The 15,107-nt window shown below is 45.7% G+C and overlaps 3 protein-coding genes across 3 annotated transcripts; 1 reads left to right on the forward strand and 2 right to left on the reverse strand.

Moving 5' to 3' along the window:
- Positions 1-2,009: 2,009 nt before the first annotated feature.
- Positions 2,010-2,345, reverse strand: N7533_010491 (DUF4345 domain-containing protein; the record flags this gene model as incomplete). The annotated part of the gene is made up of 1 exon (XM_057107141.1): positions 2,010-2,345. One exon carries the CDS (start codon positions 2,343-2,345, stop codon positions 2,010-2,012), a length of 336 nt encoding a protein of 111 aa, XP_056956358.1.
- Positions 2,346-4,898: 2,553 nt separating this feature from the next.
- On the forward strand, positions 4,899-7,722 carry N7533_010492 (uncharacterized protein; the record flags this gene model as incomplete). The annotated part of the gene is made up of 5 exons (XM_057107142.1): positions 4,899-4,944; positions 5,060-5,514; positions 5,573-6,304; positions 6,364-7,135; positions 7,184-7,722. 5 exons carry the CDS (start codon positions 4,899-4,901, stop codon positions 7,720-7,722), a joined length of 2,544 nt encoding a protein of 847 aa, XP_056956359.1.
- A 2,819-nt stretch (positions 7,723-10,541) lies between these two features.
- On the reverse strand, positions 10,542-14,642 carry N7533_010493 (uncharacterized protein; the record flags this gene model as incomplete). Its single annotated transcript, XM_057107143.1, has 1 exon — positions 10,542-14,642. One exon carries the CDS (start codon positions 14,640-14,642, stop codon positions 10,542-10,544), a length of 4,101 nt encoding a protein of 1,366 aa, XP_056956360.1.
- Positions 14,643-15,107: the final 465 nt, after the last annotated feature.

The following is a 15,107-nucleotide window of genomic DNA, read 5'->3' on the forward strand; positions in this document are numbered from 1 at the left end:
AATGCGCTCCTTCGCAGCCAATGAGCCCTATGTTGTATAATTCCGCCCCGCAGGGACATCCGCGATATCAAGAGCCTCCGCAGGAGATCGCTGCGACACCAAGTTCTCCCTCACAGCCCTGAGCCCTATGATTGTATAATCTTGAGCTTCCATGCAGCCTTGAGCCCTGCGTTATCAAATTTGCGCTCGTTAGGCGACCCGTGGCGCCGCGGTGCTCGTCCTAATCCTCTGGCGATTGCAGGCACCTCTTCGTGGTGTCAGAGACTAGTATTCGAGGGAGTCCTCGAAGAAGCCAAGACCTGCTCCAAAAGATCCATAGATATTAAGAGTTCACTAAAGAAACTTTATGTGTGATGTATTTCTGCCTGTTTGTCGAGTTCCCCACTCGTGTTCCTCGTTCATGTTGGGTAATCTGTAGCCTTAATCACGCCCTCGGCTTCGAGGATGGGCATCCTCTTCCACGTAGTGTAGATTAGAGCATCGAGTCATTGCTAATAGTGGGGTGGCCAATCTGGATGGTAGCTGAAATTCAAAGTAGTCCATTGATGTGAATGCTTGTCTCTTCTGGCTGGCAGTGGCAGCAGAATTTGTCCGGATGTAGGGAGATGCGGGGTTTCGACGGTGAGTAGGTGGTGTGTTGGCGTGTCGATGGTGAGGGCTGGAGGTGAGTGACGGTTGATAATTGGTGATGATGGTGATGGGGACGTGACCAGTGAATCGTGAATCAACATATTGATGGGCAGTGCGGGTGATTCCCGGGCGGTGAAGTGGTGGTCAACGGTAAACACTCATCGTCGTCAGAGTGGGGTTCTTTGTTCCCTCACGAATGCAAAAGTTGATAAACAGTGCGAAATGATGATTTCTACATATTAGATTCGATATGGTAGTACATACTCCGGTCGGTCTTCTGTGTGACATTCTTCCGGCTCGAGCTTCATCGCGTGCTCTTTGGCGATATTCTGTATCTGAGATAGTGTCGCTCTATGTCAGCTTAATATCCATTATATATATCCCTAGACCAGTGCTATGTAGTAGGATAATAGCCATAAGGTTATGTCGCCATATGTCGAATCGATATATGCAAAGTATATATCAAATAATTACCACAAGAGGAGAATGTCGAGCCACCAGCCCTGTCACTTCGAGTCCGAGACGCCACCTGATTCATTCGATATCATAGGCAAGGAATTGAAAGCAACCCTTCAAGTATAGAGTTCACCCCTTGTATTCAGCCCGGTGTACAGTGCCACAAGCTCTTGGTATCAAAAGGAGAGACCAATCGGGTCCTCAATGCGCCAATGGTGGATAAGGACTGGAGTTCATATCTCCAAACCCTCGAGGGGCATAGTGGCTCGGTCACGATTGACTGGTGATGGAAGCCGACTCGCATCAAGGTCACTTGATAACACCGTCAGGATCTGGTATCCGGCCTCCGGCCAGTGATCGTCAGGCTTCGAAGGGCATAGCGAGCGAGCCCTATGGATTATTTGGTCGCTGGAGGGAAGCCGACTCGCGACAGTTTCCTGGGATCACACTTTGAGGATATGGGATCTAGTCACCAAGCAGTGTTGTAACCCCTGCAGAGCATATTTATGGAATCACCCCGATAGCCTGCTCGCAGATGGAACTCGACTGGCATCAGGGTCCTTTGATAAGACCATCAAAATCTGGGATCCGACCACTGGCCAGTGCTTGTCAACTCTTGAAGGACAACTTTCTGATAATTGGTTTTTATAACAAGCCAGAATCAGAGACATAATAGGCCTTCAACGGCACTCTAATCAGAAGGGATACGGATAATAATACAATCCATTAATTCCCATGAGACATTCCCTGTGCTCGTATGTACAGATTTCCTGAGAGTCGACAGAGATGAATACCTTCAAACACATTGTTGGGTCGGCCGAGTCAACATTTCATTGTGCCACTTCCTACTGATCTGAAACGGGTATGTCGTCTCTTTGCCCTCGCATAACAGCGTTCACTGATTGGAACCGATCAACATCCTCTCAGCAGCCCAGTGAATACATTGCGACCGGGCCTAACAGTTCAGTTAACATGGCGACTTGAACCCAGGATTCACTAAAGCCGTGTCTTAGACCTGATGCCAGACGACCAAGGCCGCCAACGAACATAATGCCAGCTAGAAGCCCCAACGGGGTCCGTCTTGTCTCCAAGTCGCTGCTTGTCCACCAAAGCATCACACCGTAGCCAGCCCACATGGCTCCTAAGAATCGAATCTGACTGTCTACTAGCGCCATGGCCACTGAACCAGTCGGGATTGGTCCCAAAGTAGAGTCGATCATACCTATGCCGAGGCAGACATCCATGGTACCGGTAATCATAGCGAAGATCGAGCACGCCTTCAATGTTCTCGAGAACAGCGGCGATCTATATGATTCAAAGACCATGTTCGTATCTTATCCGGGAAAGAGAATAAGTAAAGGAGTACTTTCGGATCATAGAAGATAGAGCACAGGATTGAAGTTGTAATTAAGTAAATGCAAAGAAGAGATAGGAAAGTTTGGTTCATTTGTAGGCCTCGAGATGAGTCTGAGTTTCGGTCGGCTTTATGATCTATCCGAGGCGGCAGAAACTAACCACTCTTGTCGGAATACGGAAAAGTGGATAGTATATACTGGTCATCCAATAGAATCGTGTCGGTATCAGTGGAGAATTGGTATTGTAAGACACTGTTATATTGTATCATTGTAACTTAGTGTGGCCGGCGACGACTCTCACCTCCCCGTGGTGCCGGCTGGGAACCTGCGAATGCCTTGCCCGATGGCATTAGCAGAGCTGAGAAGAGTCACACCAGCCAGCACTGTCCGCTGGCTAGGGCTACTGCTAGAGCGAGAGCTCAGGGGTCAGGACCCCTGACCCCACGCACAGGCGACAAGGGAACAATTTGAAAACCACCCGACACACGACTGCGAAACCGATCCTACAATCAGTGGACACTAGGGTCGTGGGATAGGACACCCTTGGGGTGCTCTCGGGCTGCTCTGTTGAAAGGAGGATATCGCTGGGTCAAAGATCACAGAAACGACGAAGTCAAAAACAAAACACGAACGATATGGCAGGATCCAGCATGCTTGAACCCACACAGAGAACGACGAGGTACTTTGGTTAGTAGGAGGGACAACACTGTGTTGCTTGGCTGTTCTGGGTACAGAGAGGATACAACTGGGCGAACTCCTGCGAGACACGGTCGGCCTTGCCAGAGAGATCTTGCAAGGTAGCGCGAAACGGATTTGACAATCTGCGGGGCGCAGCATATAATGGAAGCGACGGAAGGCTGGGTGGGCGGACTGCAGATACGACACTTTCTATATGGCTCGAGAGGACGGACGCGCGTGTCGGTCTACTGAGAGAATAGGATTCCGAAGATGGCCATCGAGGATAGAGTCTTTAGGGCGGCTATGGAAGTAGGCTTAAGGTGCAAACTGGTATTGACTTGCGGACCCGGCTGTGCCCCGCGAAGGATGCGGAAAAGGATCGAAGGAGACGTAAGGTGGAGGGTCTATGTAGGTAGACATGCTGCCACCTCTACAATGTATTATTAGGCTTGCTTAGCTAAGGAATACAAATCAGTACTTGCAATCATCGCAGAAAGGATCTCACACGCGGTGGAGACCTATGGCCTGCTTCCAACTAGTCACTTCGGGGCCCGAAAGCAGCGGTCCGCGGAGCAGGCACTCTTACTCTTGCAAGAGCAAATCTAGACTGCGGCACGGTTTTGGGTTTGGTCTTCAAATGCTAACCAAACCCAAATCGATTTGGTCTGCGGTTTTCATATCTTTACCAAACCCAAATCGATTCGGTTTGCGGTTCTAAGATCTTTACCAAAACCTAACCGCAAATTTTACGGTTAACCAAAACCGCAATGCGGTTACCTTGCGGTTAACCGCACTAGCATAAAAGATGAAGATCTTACCTATCTAAGCCACCCCACCGTTTTTATACACCTGATAACTAAGCTCAAATAATGCATTCTTACATATGGTTTCGTTATTACTACTGTAATCATTTATTTTTCTTACTTTTTGTTGGAGATAATTTGAAATAGAGCGGTATTCTAAAAGATAAAATATTAGTCTACAAAAAATTCAAGTTCAAAGTTGGATTTTGGACATTGGTGGCGAGATTTACTGTGTGTTGTGATTAGTTTTTGTAATCGAGTATAGTTATCGCAGAAATATATATTTGACTTAGAGAGATTATGCTGCATCTTTAGGTCAGTAGAACATGGAAAGCCTAACTTGACTAATTTTTAAGTATTCTGAATTTTGATCATATGTTATAAAAGAGCTAGTTTTTTACATATCTCTAATAATTTTTAATCTAGTATTACAATATAAAAGTGTTAAAAAATATGTCCTAAAAGTGCAAAGTTGCAGTGATAAATGGTTATATTGCGGTCGTGCTGCGGTTACCTTGTGGTTTTCCTGTGGTTTTTGCGGTTTTCAGGGGTATTTTGCGGTTATCTTGCGGTTATCTTGCGGTTTTTGCGGTTTTCGGTAATCTTAGTGCGGTTATTGTGAGGGGTCTTTGCAGTTAACCGCAGGATAACCGTATTAGTAGCTCTAATATCCAATTAGAGTATATTGTCAGGATGAGGAATTGAGGTACTGGCTAGTACTGAACATGTCCAATAGAATCAGATGATTGATTGAAGGTGTATGAGAGCGGTTGAACGCCCTCGAGAGTCTGTATCATGCCAATGCGGTGTGTTACGACACCATAACTCCGAGTCTATCCCGAATACCATACGAATACTAGGGGAATTGAGCGGATGATGAACATCCTATCCCAAAAGGTATTAGTGGTATTTAACCACTCCTTCAAATCGACATATATCTTTGACTCCACTCTATAATTGCTTTTGTAACACATCAATGTCCTCGGTCGCGTCTGGTGTTTGTGGTCCTCTCGTCGAATCTTGTAAGTTGTTTGTCTCTCATTTACACATATTGGCTCTCAAGACCATAGCCAAAGATGGCCTATACCTCATCAGTCTTCACCGATCAGCATTCTGATACTGACTTTCTCCTACCAGATGACCTGCCATCACTCAGTACATATTGTCGGACTGCCACCGAGTCAATTACACCATCCATTTGCTCTCAACAACTGCAATTACCGCGAGCGCCCTTATTCCTTACACGTACTGGGCCACATCTTCAGCGATTTTGGATCCTTGTAGAAATGGACCCCGCAACAGGCCAAACTCGGAAGGATTTCACTGAGTGGTGGCTTCAAACAGAGTATGGCACAAGAAAAGACATCGAGACCACCATTCATTGGGACCACAAAAAGAGAGCTTCAGTCTGGGATCACTTTGAGCAAGTAGCTCATGAACGGACAGGAGAGCCTAAAGTTATGTGTAAGCGTTGCCTTACTACACTTACTCATCCAAATATTCGGCGTGGAGGAACATCACCAATGAACACACATCTGAAAGGGAATACCTGTCATCCAAAGCATGGGATTGGCAAGTTACTTGCGAAGCAGGTAAGTATATATACTATCTTTAAGATACTGCTTTTAGCTAATAACTTATAATTTGTAGTCACAAACTTCAAGAGCAACTTTAACTACTTTCTCTGAAGAAGCGCTTGCCCAGAAAGTCCTATCTCTTATCCTCGTCGCACGGCTCCCATTCCGTATCCTTGATCGTCCAGAATTCCAGGAATTAGCTGATCTAATTGCTGTTGCTCCCTCACGGGTCAAACTACCCTCGCCCCGGACGATTAGCCGACAACTACACTCGAATATCCAACAAGGACAACAGAGTATAATAGATATGCTCCCAGAGGATAGTAGACTATCTCTATCACTTGATTGCTGGACATCACCTTTCCAGCAGGGCTTTATGGCTATTACTGGTTATTTTCTGGATAACGATTGGGAGTATCGAGAGGCTCTACTTGGCTTTGAACCCTTACAAGGCTCACATACTGGGAGTAACCTAAGCTCAGTAGTTATTGGTATTCTCGAAAAGTATAAAATTGCCGATCGGGTTCTGTCAGTAACAACTGATAATGCTACCAATAACAATACAATGATACTCAGTATTCAGGATGAGCTTAAAAGTCAGGGCATTGGAAGTGACAGGCTTGGTAATAGTATATTCCGTGTTCCATGCCTGGCCCATGTGATCCAACTGAGTCTGAATCAACTTCTCGGAAAAATAAAAGCAATGCCATCCAATAATGAGGCAGAGGATGGATGGCCAGATGACCGTGAGCGCCAGGCGCGTTCCCAGCAATCAAAGAGAGAGATTATCCAGACTTTGAACAAGGTATGTGATGATTCAGCAGAAAGAGAGAGAGAATAACAGCTAATAATAGTTATCTGTAGATCCGAAATCTTGCTATCTTTATTAATGCAAGTCCTCAGCGCCGAGCTGCATTTCTTGTAATCCAGTCCCAGGAGCCTCGACTGCTTCCTCTTCAAGATGTACGGACTCGATGGAATTCTACATTTCTGATGCTCGGCCGAGCAAAACGACTACAGAAGAGCTTTCAAGAATACTGTACAGCAAACGGATATCTCCATTTTCAGCTTGACAAAGAAGAATGGCGTCAGATCGACTACTTACTGTGTATCACTGAGCCATTCTTTAAGTTTACAACTGCTCTCTCGAAAACAAAAGACACCACAATCCATCTTATCTTTGGCGTTTACAATAAGCTTTTCAATCACCTGGAGAACTCCGAGAACCAGCTTCGCCGAAAGAGACTCCCATGGAAGAAATCAATGCTGAGGGCATTACAGGCGGCAAGGGAAAAGCTTTCTGAGTATTATCAAGCAACTGATAAGGAGTTTTATGGGGATCTTTATGGTATTGCTACTATTCTTGCCCCATCAAAGAAACTTCGATTCTTTACCTCAAGAGATTGGCAAGGGGATATTGATTTTGGTGCAAGATATCGTGGGTGTCTTGAAAAAGAGTTCTGGCGATACAAACGGCGATTTTCAGATCAAGCTGAAGAATCATCCTCTGATGTCCGGCAGAACTCCAGTGATATTAATGAGATTGAGATGCTATGTGACTCACAGACTTCATTTTATGCAGCAGAAGTACCAGCAGAGGAGGAGGATGATGAACTGGCTCGATATCTTGCAAAAGGTAAGTCTAATTACGTATCTGTCTATCTCAGATACTAATTTTATCTAGGCCTTATTTCACAACAGCCCCGTTTATTCTGGAGGGAGCATCAAAAAGAGTTCCCAGTGCTGGCTGCACTAGCCCGGGATATTCTTTCAATTCCTGCGAGTGGCGCAGGTGTTGAGCGTCTTTTTAACTGTGCTCGAGATATTTGTCACTACAGACGGGGCCGCCTTAACGCTGATACTATCAAGGAGTTGATGCTGCAATCGTGTGCTGTAAAATTTGAGGTTGAACAGAGAGAGATTGACTTTACAAAAGAGCTTGTACTAGCGGGTGAGGCAGCGATGATTGAACAAGACAGAGGATCAATAGCCCCTCTTCCAGCATTGGATCCAATTAGCGATAATGAAGAGGAGGAAGGAGAGAAGGAGGAGGAGGAGGAGGAGGAAGATAGACAGGAGCCATCAGGAGAGACACAAAAACAAGCGCGTTCCGGAAGTACTAGCTCGCAGGAGGATCAAATGGAACACGAAGGCACACAGCGAGCGACGCGGATTCGCAAGAAGCCTAAAATGCCAGAGGGGTTCCAACTGGCGCCTCTGTAGCTTAAATACTGTCAGATTATATTTCTTGATTTGTTCTTCTATCCAGTTTCTTTGTTCTGTAGTCTCTGTATTCCGTATATCCTAGAGATGACTTTTCGCCTGAAATTAGTCAGAGCTCTCATACATGACCAAAACAACAAAATTACCAAAAAAACTGCATAAAAATCTATCTGCCCAGCAGGTCACGAGGCTTAGCATGTTTGTATTGTTTACAAGACCGCGGTTAACCGCAAAACTGCAGCGGTTTTCATTTGAAGACCAAGACCGAACCGCAAAATTTTGCGGTCTTGGAATGAAGACCAAAACCGCTGCGGTTTTGGTTAGGTTTTAGGTTAACCGCGGTCTTTGCGGTTAGTGCCGCAGTCTACTTCCAACCCATAGTAATATATCCTGTAGATGACCCATTATATCAGAATTGGACAGAATCTCTGGTGGAGGCCCATTTTCTTCAATATCTTGTGCTTCCGAGCTCTCTATATCAATATATATATCTTGCCCATCAGTCTCATCTTCATATATAATATCTTCCTCTATAGGGTTCAAAAATTGATCAAATGGTATGATATCATCATGACCAAGCTTCTCAACTGCTTCATTATATAGAGCTTGAACCTCACTAGTTAACCCTGGCTCAGGAATTGGTTGAAAACCAGCTTCTATCTCATCTTGGATAGCTTTGGTCTCATCTTCAGAACGTATTAAAGTGCTTTTTTTGAAGCAATTCTCAATCGTTTGATCTGATATTGAGCTCTTCCAAACCTGGGTTAACCAAAAGAGTGTATAAGATATATTCATACGATCTTGTGGATCAAGACCTCGATCAAGGATAGCAATCATCCAGCGCATCCATTTCTTCCGATAATAGTGCTTCAAATTTTGAATAATCCCTTGATCTAGAGGTTGATATATAGAAGTTGCGTTTGCGGGGAAAAAAAGAACCCTAATATGAGCAGGTGGTGGGATAGACTTCAGACCAGCAATATGTGGAGAGGCATTATCCAAAAGCAATAATGCTTTCTTATGTATAGGAATACGCCTATAAAAAGCATATAACCATTCCCTCATAATATCTTGACGCATCCACGCCTTCTTATTCCAACGCCAGACACATCCTAGAGCTTGGAAATTGACTCCCCGGAGCGCACGTGGTGTTTTTGCAGTTCCAATTAACCATAAAGGTAATCGGTCTGATCCATCTGCATTTGTTGTAACGACAAGAGATATTCTAGTCTTATCTTTCTTCTTTCCAGCAATTTTTCCATGGGAAAGACCCCCATTTGGCATCTGCCTCCAGAATAGGCCAGTTTCATCCATATTATATATCTCAGATGGTTCATATTGATCGCATATCGTACGAATTTCTTTCATATGATTGTGTACAGAAGATGGGACTGAAGCAGCTTCTCCATGGAAAGTATGATATCGAAGATTATGCCGGTTTTTGAAGCGCGTAAGCCAACCCTCTGAGAAAGCAGGTTTTTGTTGATCTCGATATTCAGGGATCTGAGACCAAAGCTCGTTTGCTTTGATCTGGATCAAAGGGCCAGTGATTGGAAACCCTGATTCAATATGCTTATTCACCCAATTCGAAAGCTTCTGGTCTAGAATAGGCCAGAAAGATGAAGAAAATCGTGAATTTGCCTTAGTAAGCCCTATATCAAGATAATCATATTGAGATGATAGAATTCTTGAGACCGTTGTACGATTAATCTTATGTTTAAATTGGGACAAAAACCAATCTACACACGCGGATTGGGTTGGTCTAGGGCTAGAATTAGACCAAAAGGCACGTAATGCCTGCTTTTGGGCATCTGATATGCCTAATCGAGCACGCTTTGCTGGTGGTAGAGCAGCTTGTGTAGCTGGTCTGACAGTTGGAAGAGGTGGAAGATCGGAGATTTCAGGCATTCTGATTGGTCGATATGACTGACTAAGCGGATGACTCAGCAAATATGGGATGAAAATTGTATGGAAAGGGTGAGTGTGCTAAAAGTGGGAGTTTTGTATGTAAAATCAAGAAAAAGTGGGTCCGTCCAAGCGAATTGTGTGCTATAAGCGGGAGTGTGCTAAGAGCGGGTGTGCAATAAGTGAGAGTTGACTGTAGTAGCAATGGCAGATATATAATCGCGATTTGGTCGGGAGCCCACCACATTCCAACTTGAACATTCGAATGTTTGAAGGCTGGATGTGATTGGCAGAACCTTGGAACCTTTGGGAAGCCGCTTTGGGCTCAAGTGCTCACATGCAGATGTGCAGATTCAAGTTGATCATGATTCCGTATATACACATACAGTGACACACTGGATGGGTATCGCAACCTTGCCAGCAGAATTTCAAGTTATTCATCGCACCTGTGAAGATCGACGAGAGCCAAGCTTGGAAGTGACATGGGTATGCAGTTGCACTGCTCAAGTTTTTGGTTTGCTTGTTCTAGGGTAATGAAAATAGAAAATTAATACATGATTGACAATCAAAATGAGAGTTACGGTTCTTAACGGTAGATATAATTGACTATGGGATTCAAATGTTGGATTATATACGTGAAAACTTAGAAAATTTGAAAGGTTTGATGATCGCTCATATCATATTATGAGTTTTGTAGGTACTAAATAGCTAATGAAATAGAAACTTCAACGTTCAAGAAAGTTTCCAGGTATGAAAGAATATAAGGAAATTGAGGTGCCGAGGGCATATACCAGTTATCCTTGAATGTCAACGTCCATGCAGTCACTGTCAATTGCACGGGTGTTAAGAACATCTCAATAGGAGCGGATGTGAAAGAGACGGAAATTTTGCGCATAGCTTCAAGTTACAAGAGCTTATCGCTGCGATCTACCCTGTCTGAACCACATGATGATGTACAGGCAGGCAACATTGGTAAGACAGAATCCAAGGAAAACAGCAAAATCGCGCCACTTGTCCTTGTAGTAGTAATCCAGAGTTGCTGTGTAGTCATCGCCAGTAGTATAAGGACAGTAAGCGCACTCGGCAGTGCTATTTGGGTTCTCCAGGTAACCGGTAGATGAAGCAAGGAACGATGATGCGTATTCCACACAAGTTTGTCCGGATGGTGGATTGAAAAGAGTGAAATCACCGGAGGAGCATGTTGCCTTGACTCCGTGCAAAATGTTTGCCACGCTACCACCAAAAAAGTATCGCATGGGATCTACCCAAAACAGCCATGGCTTATAGAACGTGTTCATCGCCGAATGTGGCACCAGAACACCCGAAAAGAGCATCAGAAGAACCCAAAACAAGGAGTTGGCGTAACTTGCCATGGTAGCGTTGGGAAATAAGGCAGCGAGGAGGTAGGAGTACCCCGTTCCAAAAAATGACAACAGCAAGAACATAAAGTATTGGAATCCGGCGAGGGTTGGGTTGTTCGGGAAGCCCACAGTCCAGTAGCTGCAAAGGTAAACAATCGTATAGAAGCCGATTTGCCAAGGGATCTCGACAACAATCAAGGCAGTAAGGAGCGTGCTCCATTTATATATCCCATTCTTTTCGCGAGCAGAGAAAATCGCCCATTTCTGGAACCAGATACTTTGGATATCGGCAGCGGTTGCAGGAATAATCCAAGACAGTAGCAGGAGTGTCAGCATGTGGTTTTGCAATCCTTGAATGTCTGACTTTGCCATGAAAAAACTGAAAGCGATGAACATCTCACAGAAGATTGCTTTGAAAAGCCTGCTAAAGTTGTAGGGGCCGTTTCTCCAAATAGCGATCCAGTGGCGCTTGGTAAGGTAAAGCATTTGGTCACAGATTGGAAGAGCGTATTGTTTCTGGTCAGAAGTCTCACTCTGATTCGAACACATCGCTGCTTTTTCGTTCAAGTGGGCAATCTTGCTTTGCAAGTTGTTTCGCTCGGCGGACTCATTCCAGGTAGCTGGCCAGTCTCTTGTGCTCTCTTTTTCAGTAACAGTGTCCAGGATAAATTCGGCAGGGTTATCATCTTCGCCAATGATGGCACCATATTTCGCAAAGTACTCCGCAACCTTCACAGACCGTTCACCTGTCTCTCCAAAGAAAACAGTTTTTCCACCAGGTGCAAGAAGCAGAACATGATCGAACATATCGAACAAAACTCCAGATGGTTGATGAATGGTGCAGACGATAGGCAGGCCTTCGGATGCAATCCTTTTCAAGAAGGAGACCAAAGAGTAAGCAGCTTGACTATCAAGACCAGATGTGGGTTCGTCGAGGAAGAGAAGGGCAGAAGGGCGAGCAGCTAGCTCAACGCCGATTGTCACTCGTTTCCGTTCCTCCACGCTGAGCTGGCCATCACCGACGCCTCCAACAAGAGCTTCTGCGAGAGATTCGAGATCGAGAAGCCTAATGACATGTTCAACGTATGCCATCTTTTCAGACTCGGGGACATCCGCGGGTTGTCTGAGGCGGGCAGAGAATTGCAAAGCTTCCCGTACTGTCGCAGTGGGTTCGTGCACGTCTTGCTGCAAGACAAATCCACAAGAACGAGCAAAAGTGCGATCCAAAGGCTTTCCATTCAACAACAATTCTCCCTCCACGCGGCCCTCGGACTTTCGTTGAGAGATGGTATCAAGAAGTGTTGTCTTTCCTGCACCGGAGGCACCCATCAGAGCTGTGAGTTGCCCAGAGCGAACATACCCACTGACTTCAGTAAGCAGCTGCTTTTCAGAAGATCCGATATTGACGTGGTAGCTCAGCTGATTGAAAGTGAATGAAATCCGAGGCTCCTCCTCGTTCTTTTCGTTGCCTGCCGCTTCCAGTTCAGTCTCGGACGAGGAATGCAAATCGGTCGTGCTGGTTCCTTCACTCTCGATCTTGGTCGAGATACTGGAAGCAGAGTCTGGGTACGAAACCTTTTTGAAAATGCGACCGTAAGAGCCGCTGGTCTCCCGGGTCATCACAGCAAGTCCAACTGCAGCAATAACAGTGTAAAGAGCCCAGAACGCGATGAGGATGCCAAAGTTGCGCCAGATATGAGAGGGGAAGTATTGGTAAACATGGGTGAGGTATGTAGTTCCAGAAACAACATCAGAACCTTCGGTACTACCGGAGATAGTACAGCCCTGGTATTTGATGTCCTCGTAGCCAGGTCCGGACGGCACCATCTGTGACTCGGTACAGTGGAGGTCTATGTCCATGAATTCATTAGCCATTAGCGCCTCAAGAGCCCATGGGGAAGGACTGATTCTTCGTATCCAGGATCCCCAGCGGTGCATGGTGGGAATGGTAGGAGCGTAGCCGGAATACAACAGTGCGACCGGCATTCCACTACCAGCCAACAACAACGCCACACTGAGGTTTGGAGACCAAGCTCCTATCATTCGAAACATGGCTTGCACACCACCGTAGTGGACGAAAACGAATGCAAAAAATGTCCAGAAGTCTGAAGCAGTTTTGGCCAGGCCCAGCATGAAATAATAGAGACAGGAGAAAACGATGGTTTGAAATGCAGCGACAGGGATATCCGCAATGGTTTGAGCAATGACATAGGATACCGGATGTAAGAATCCGTATCTCATTTGCTTGAGAAGAACAGCGCGAGAGTTGACGGTGGCAGAAGTTTCAGCGAGGGCGTTGAGAAAGAAATAAATGAGAGAAAAGAAGAGAGCGCCGCTTTTCTCGAACGATCCGGTCGCAGTCTTTGGCGCCATGTAGTAGGCGGACCCATTAAGAACAGCATTGATTGCATTGAAAGCGAGGACGGTGTAGAATGTACGACGATCACCCCATAGAAGCTGATAGTATCGGATGGCAGCGGAATAGGTTTGCTTGATGATGGACCGAGGGGCAATCGCTTTTGAAACAGCATGTTTTGATCGAATGCTTTGGGACTCTTCTTTGAAGGATTGGGTGTACTCAGAATTATCAGCGATTTGCGTGTAGTAGGAAGCAATATCGATATTCAGGCGACGGTAATTCTCGCTGTTGCGAAAGGCCTTGGCCATTGACTCGGCATCTTGGGGGACCGATTGGAACCCCGGGCGAATTCTTCGCTCAAGAGGAGATGTCACTGCGGTGAGGAAGTCGGGAGTTGTCTGACGTCCTAAGTACTCAAATCCGAGATCTTCAAAATACTGTTTTGCCTCATCCGCTTTGCCACAAAAGATCATCTGTCCATCATAAAGGACCATGACTCGATCAAAGCATTCCTGGTACATGGTTTCAGATGCTTGATAGAGGGAAACACAGTTGGACATGCCAGTTTTTCTTGAAATATTTTTCAACAAGCGAAGAAACTGTGTCGCGGATGAGCTGTCCAGTCCTCGAATGGGATTATCCCAGGATCCGTAAGCTGAATTGATCGATAGTGCTTCAGCCAGGGTAATGCGTTTGCGCTCGCCTCCAGAAACACCTCTAATGAACGCGTCTCCAACAACGGTGTCCTTGGTGTGTCCAATTCCCAACGAGCTCAGTATCTTTCTTGTCTGCTCGGCAGCAAACTCAGAGTCCGATTGCTCCTCTGTGACCGGTTTGCGGAGTGTGTAGCCGAATTCAATCGTGTTCTTGGTGGAGAGTGTCGGGAAGTGAATGTCATCCTCCCCCGCATAAACAGTTTCGGAACAAAAGTTGTGGGCCATCTCTTCAGACGAAATGTTGCCATAGGAGATGCGTCCTTGAACGTCAACAAAGGAGGAGTGGTTGTTTGCGAGAGCCTTGAGAACCGTTGAGCAGCCCGATCCCGGACGACCAAGGACAAGCATTGTCTCTCCGGGGTAAAGAACACCACTGACATCCTGCACAATATGCTTCGTCGGAACGGATCGATTTGTAAACATAGAGAGGGCGAGTTCGACGGGATACTTCGTGACTTTCAGAATCAAGGAAGGTAAGTCCAAAATGCCACCAGCACTAGCCGCAGCGCCCAGTACGCTCATGTGTTCGAAAGTCACACCAAGTGCGCGGCCCTTCGTTCGATAGAGAGGGAGGTCCATCTCGGGAGGCATCTAGTATAAAGCAACCCATTAGCTCACATGTGCACCTAAAGACCGTCCATGAATTTCTTTATGGTACGTACCTTCGCGTCCTGGCCCAAGCTCATAATGATCGCGCTATCAGGCGTAGCCTTTTGGATACACAATTTGAGTTCAATACCAAAAACGATCTATACTTCAGATGATATTTCCCTCTCTTTGAATGGTCTTCCATTTTATTTAAATACTTTGAATTTGAATCTGGCTCCTTTCCTTTTCCGCAATTTGCTGCCATTTACTCGGGACAAAGATGGGCAGTCTGTGAGTTCATTCGATATTGACCAATTAGCAAGCGTGCTGCATCCGAGAAACCCGGATTTGTTATGTGGTCCGATTGGCTAATAACATCCGTTGCAAATTTTCGGCTTGCCGTGTTAACAGAACTTAATCCCGATCCCGAATATGTGACCGAATGCTGAAAAATCC

This window comes from Penicillium manginii (assembly GCF_028828005.1).
Source record: "Penicillium manginii strain IBT 31320 chromosome Unknown utg000007l:1.0-2284322.0:1.0-2285126.0, whole genome shotgun sequence".
NCBI classification, from domain to species: Eukaryota; Fungi; Ascomycota; class Eurotiomycetes; order Eurotiales; family Aspergillaceae; genus Penicillium; species Penicillium manginii.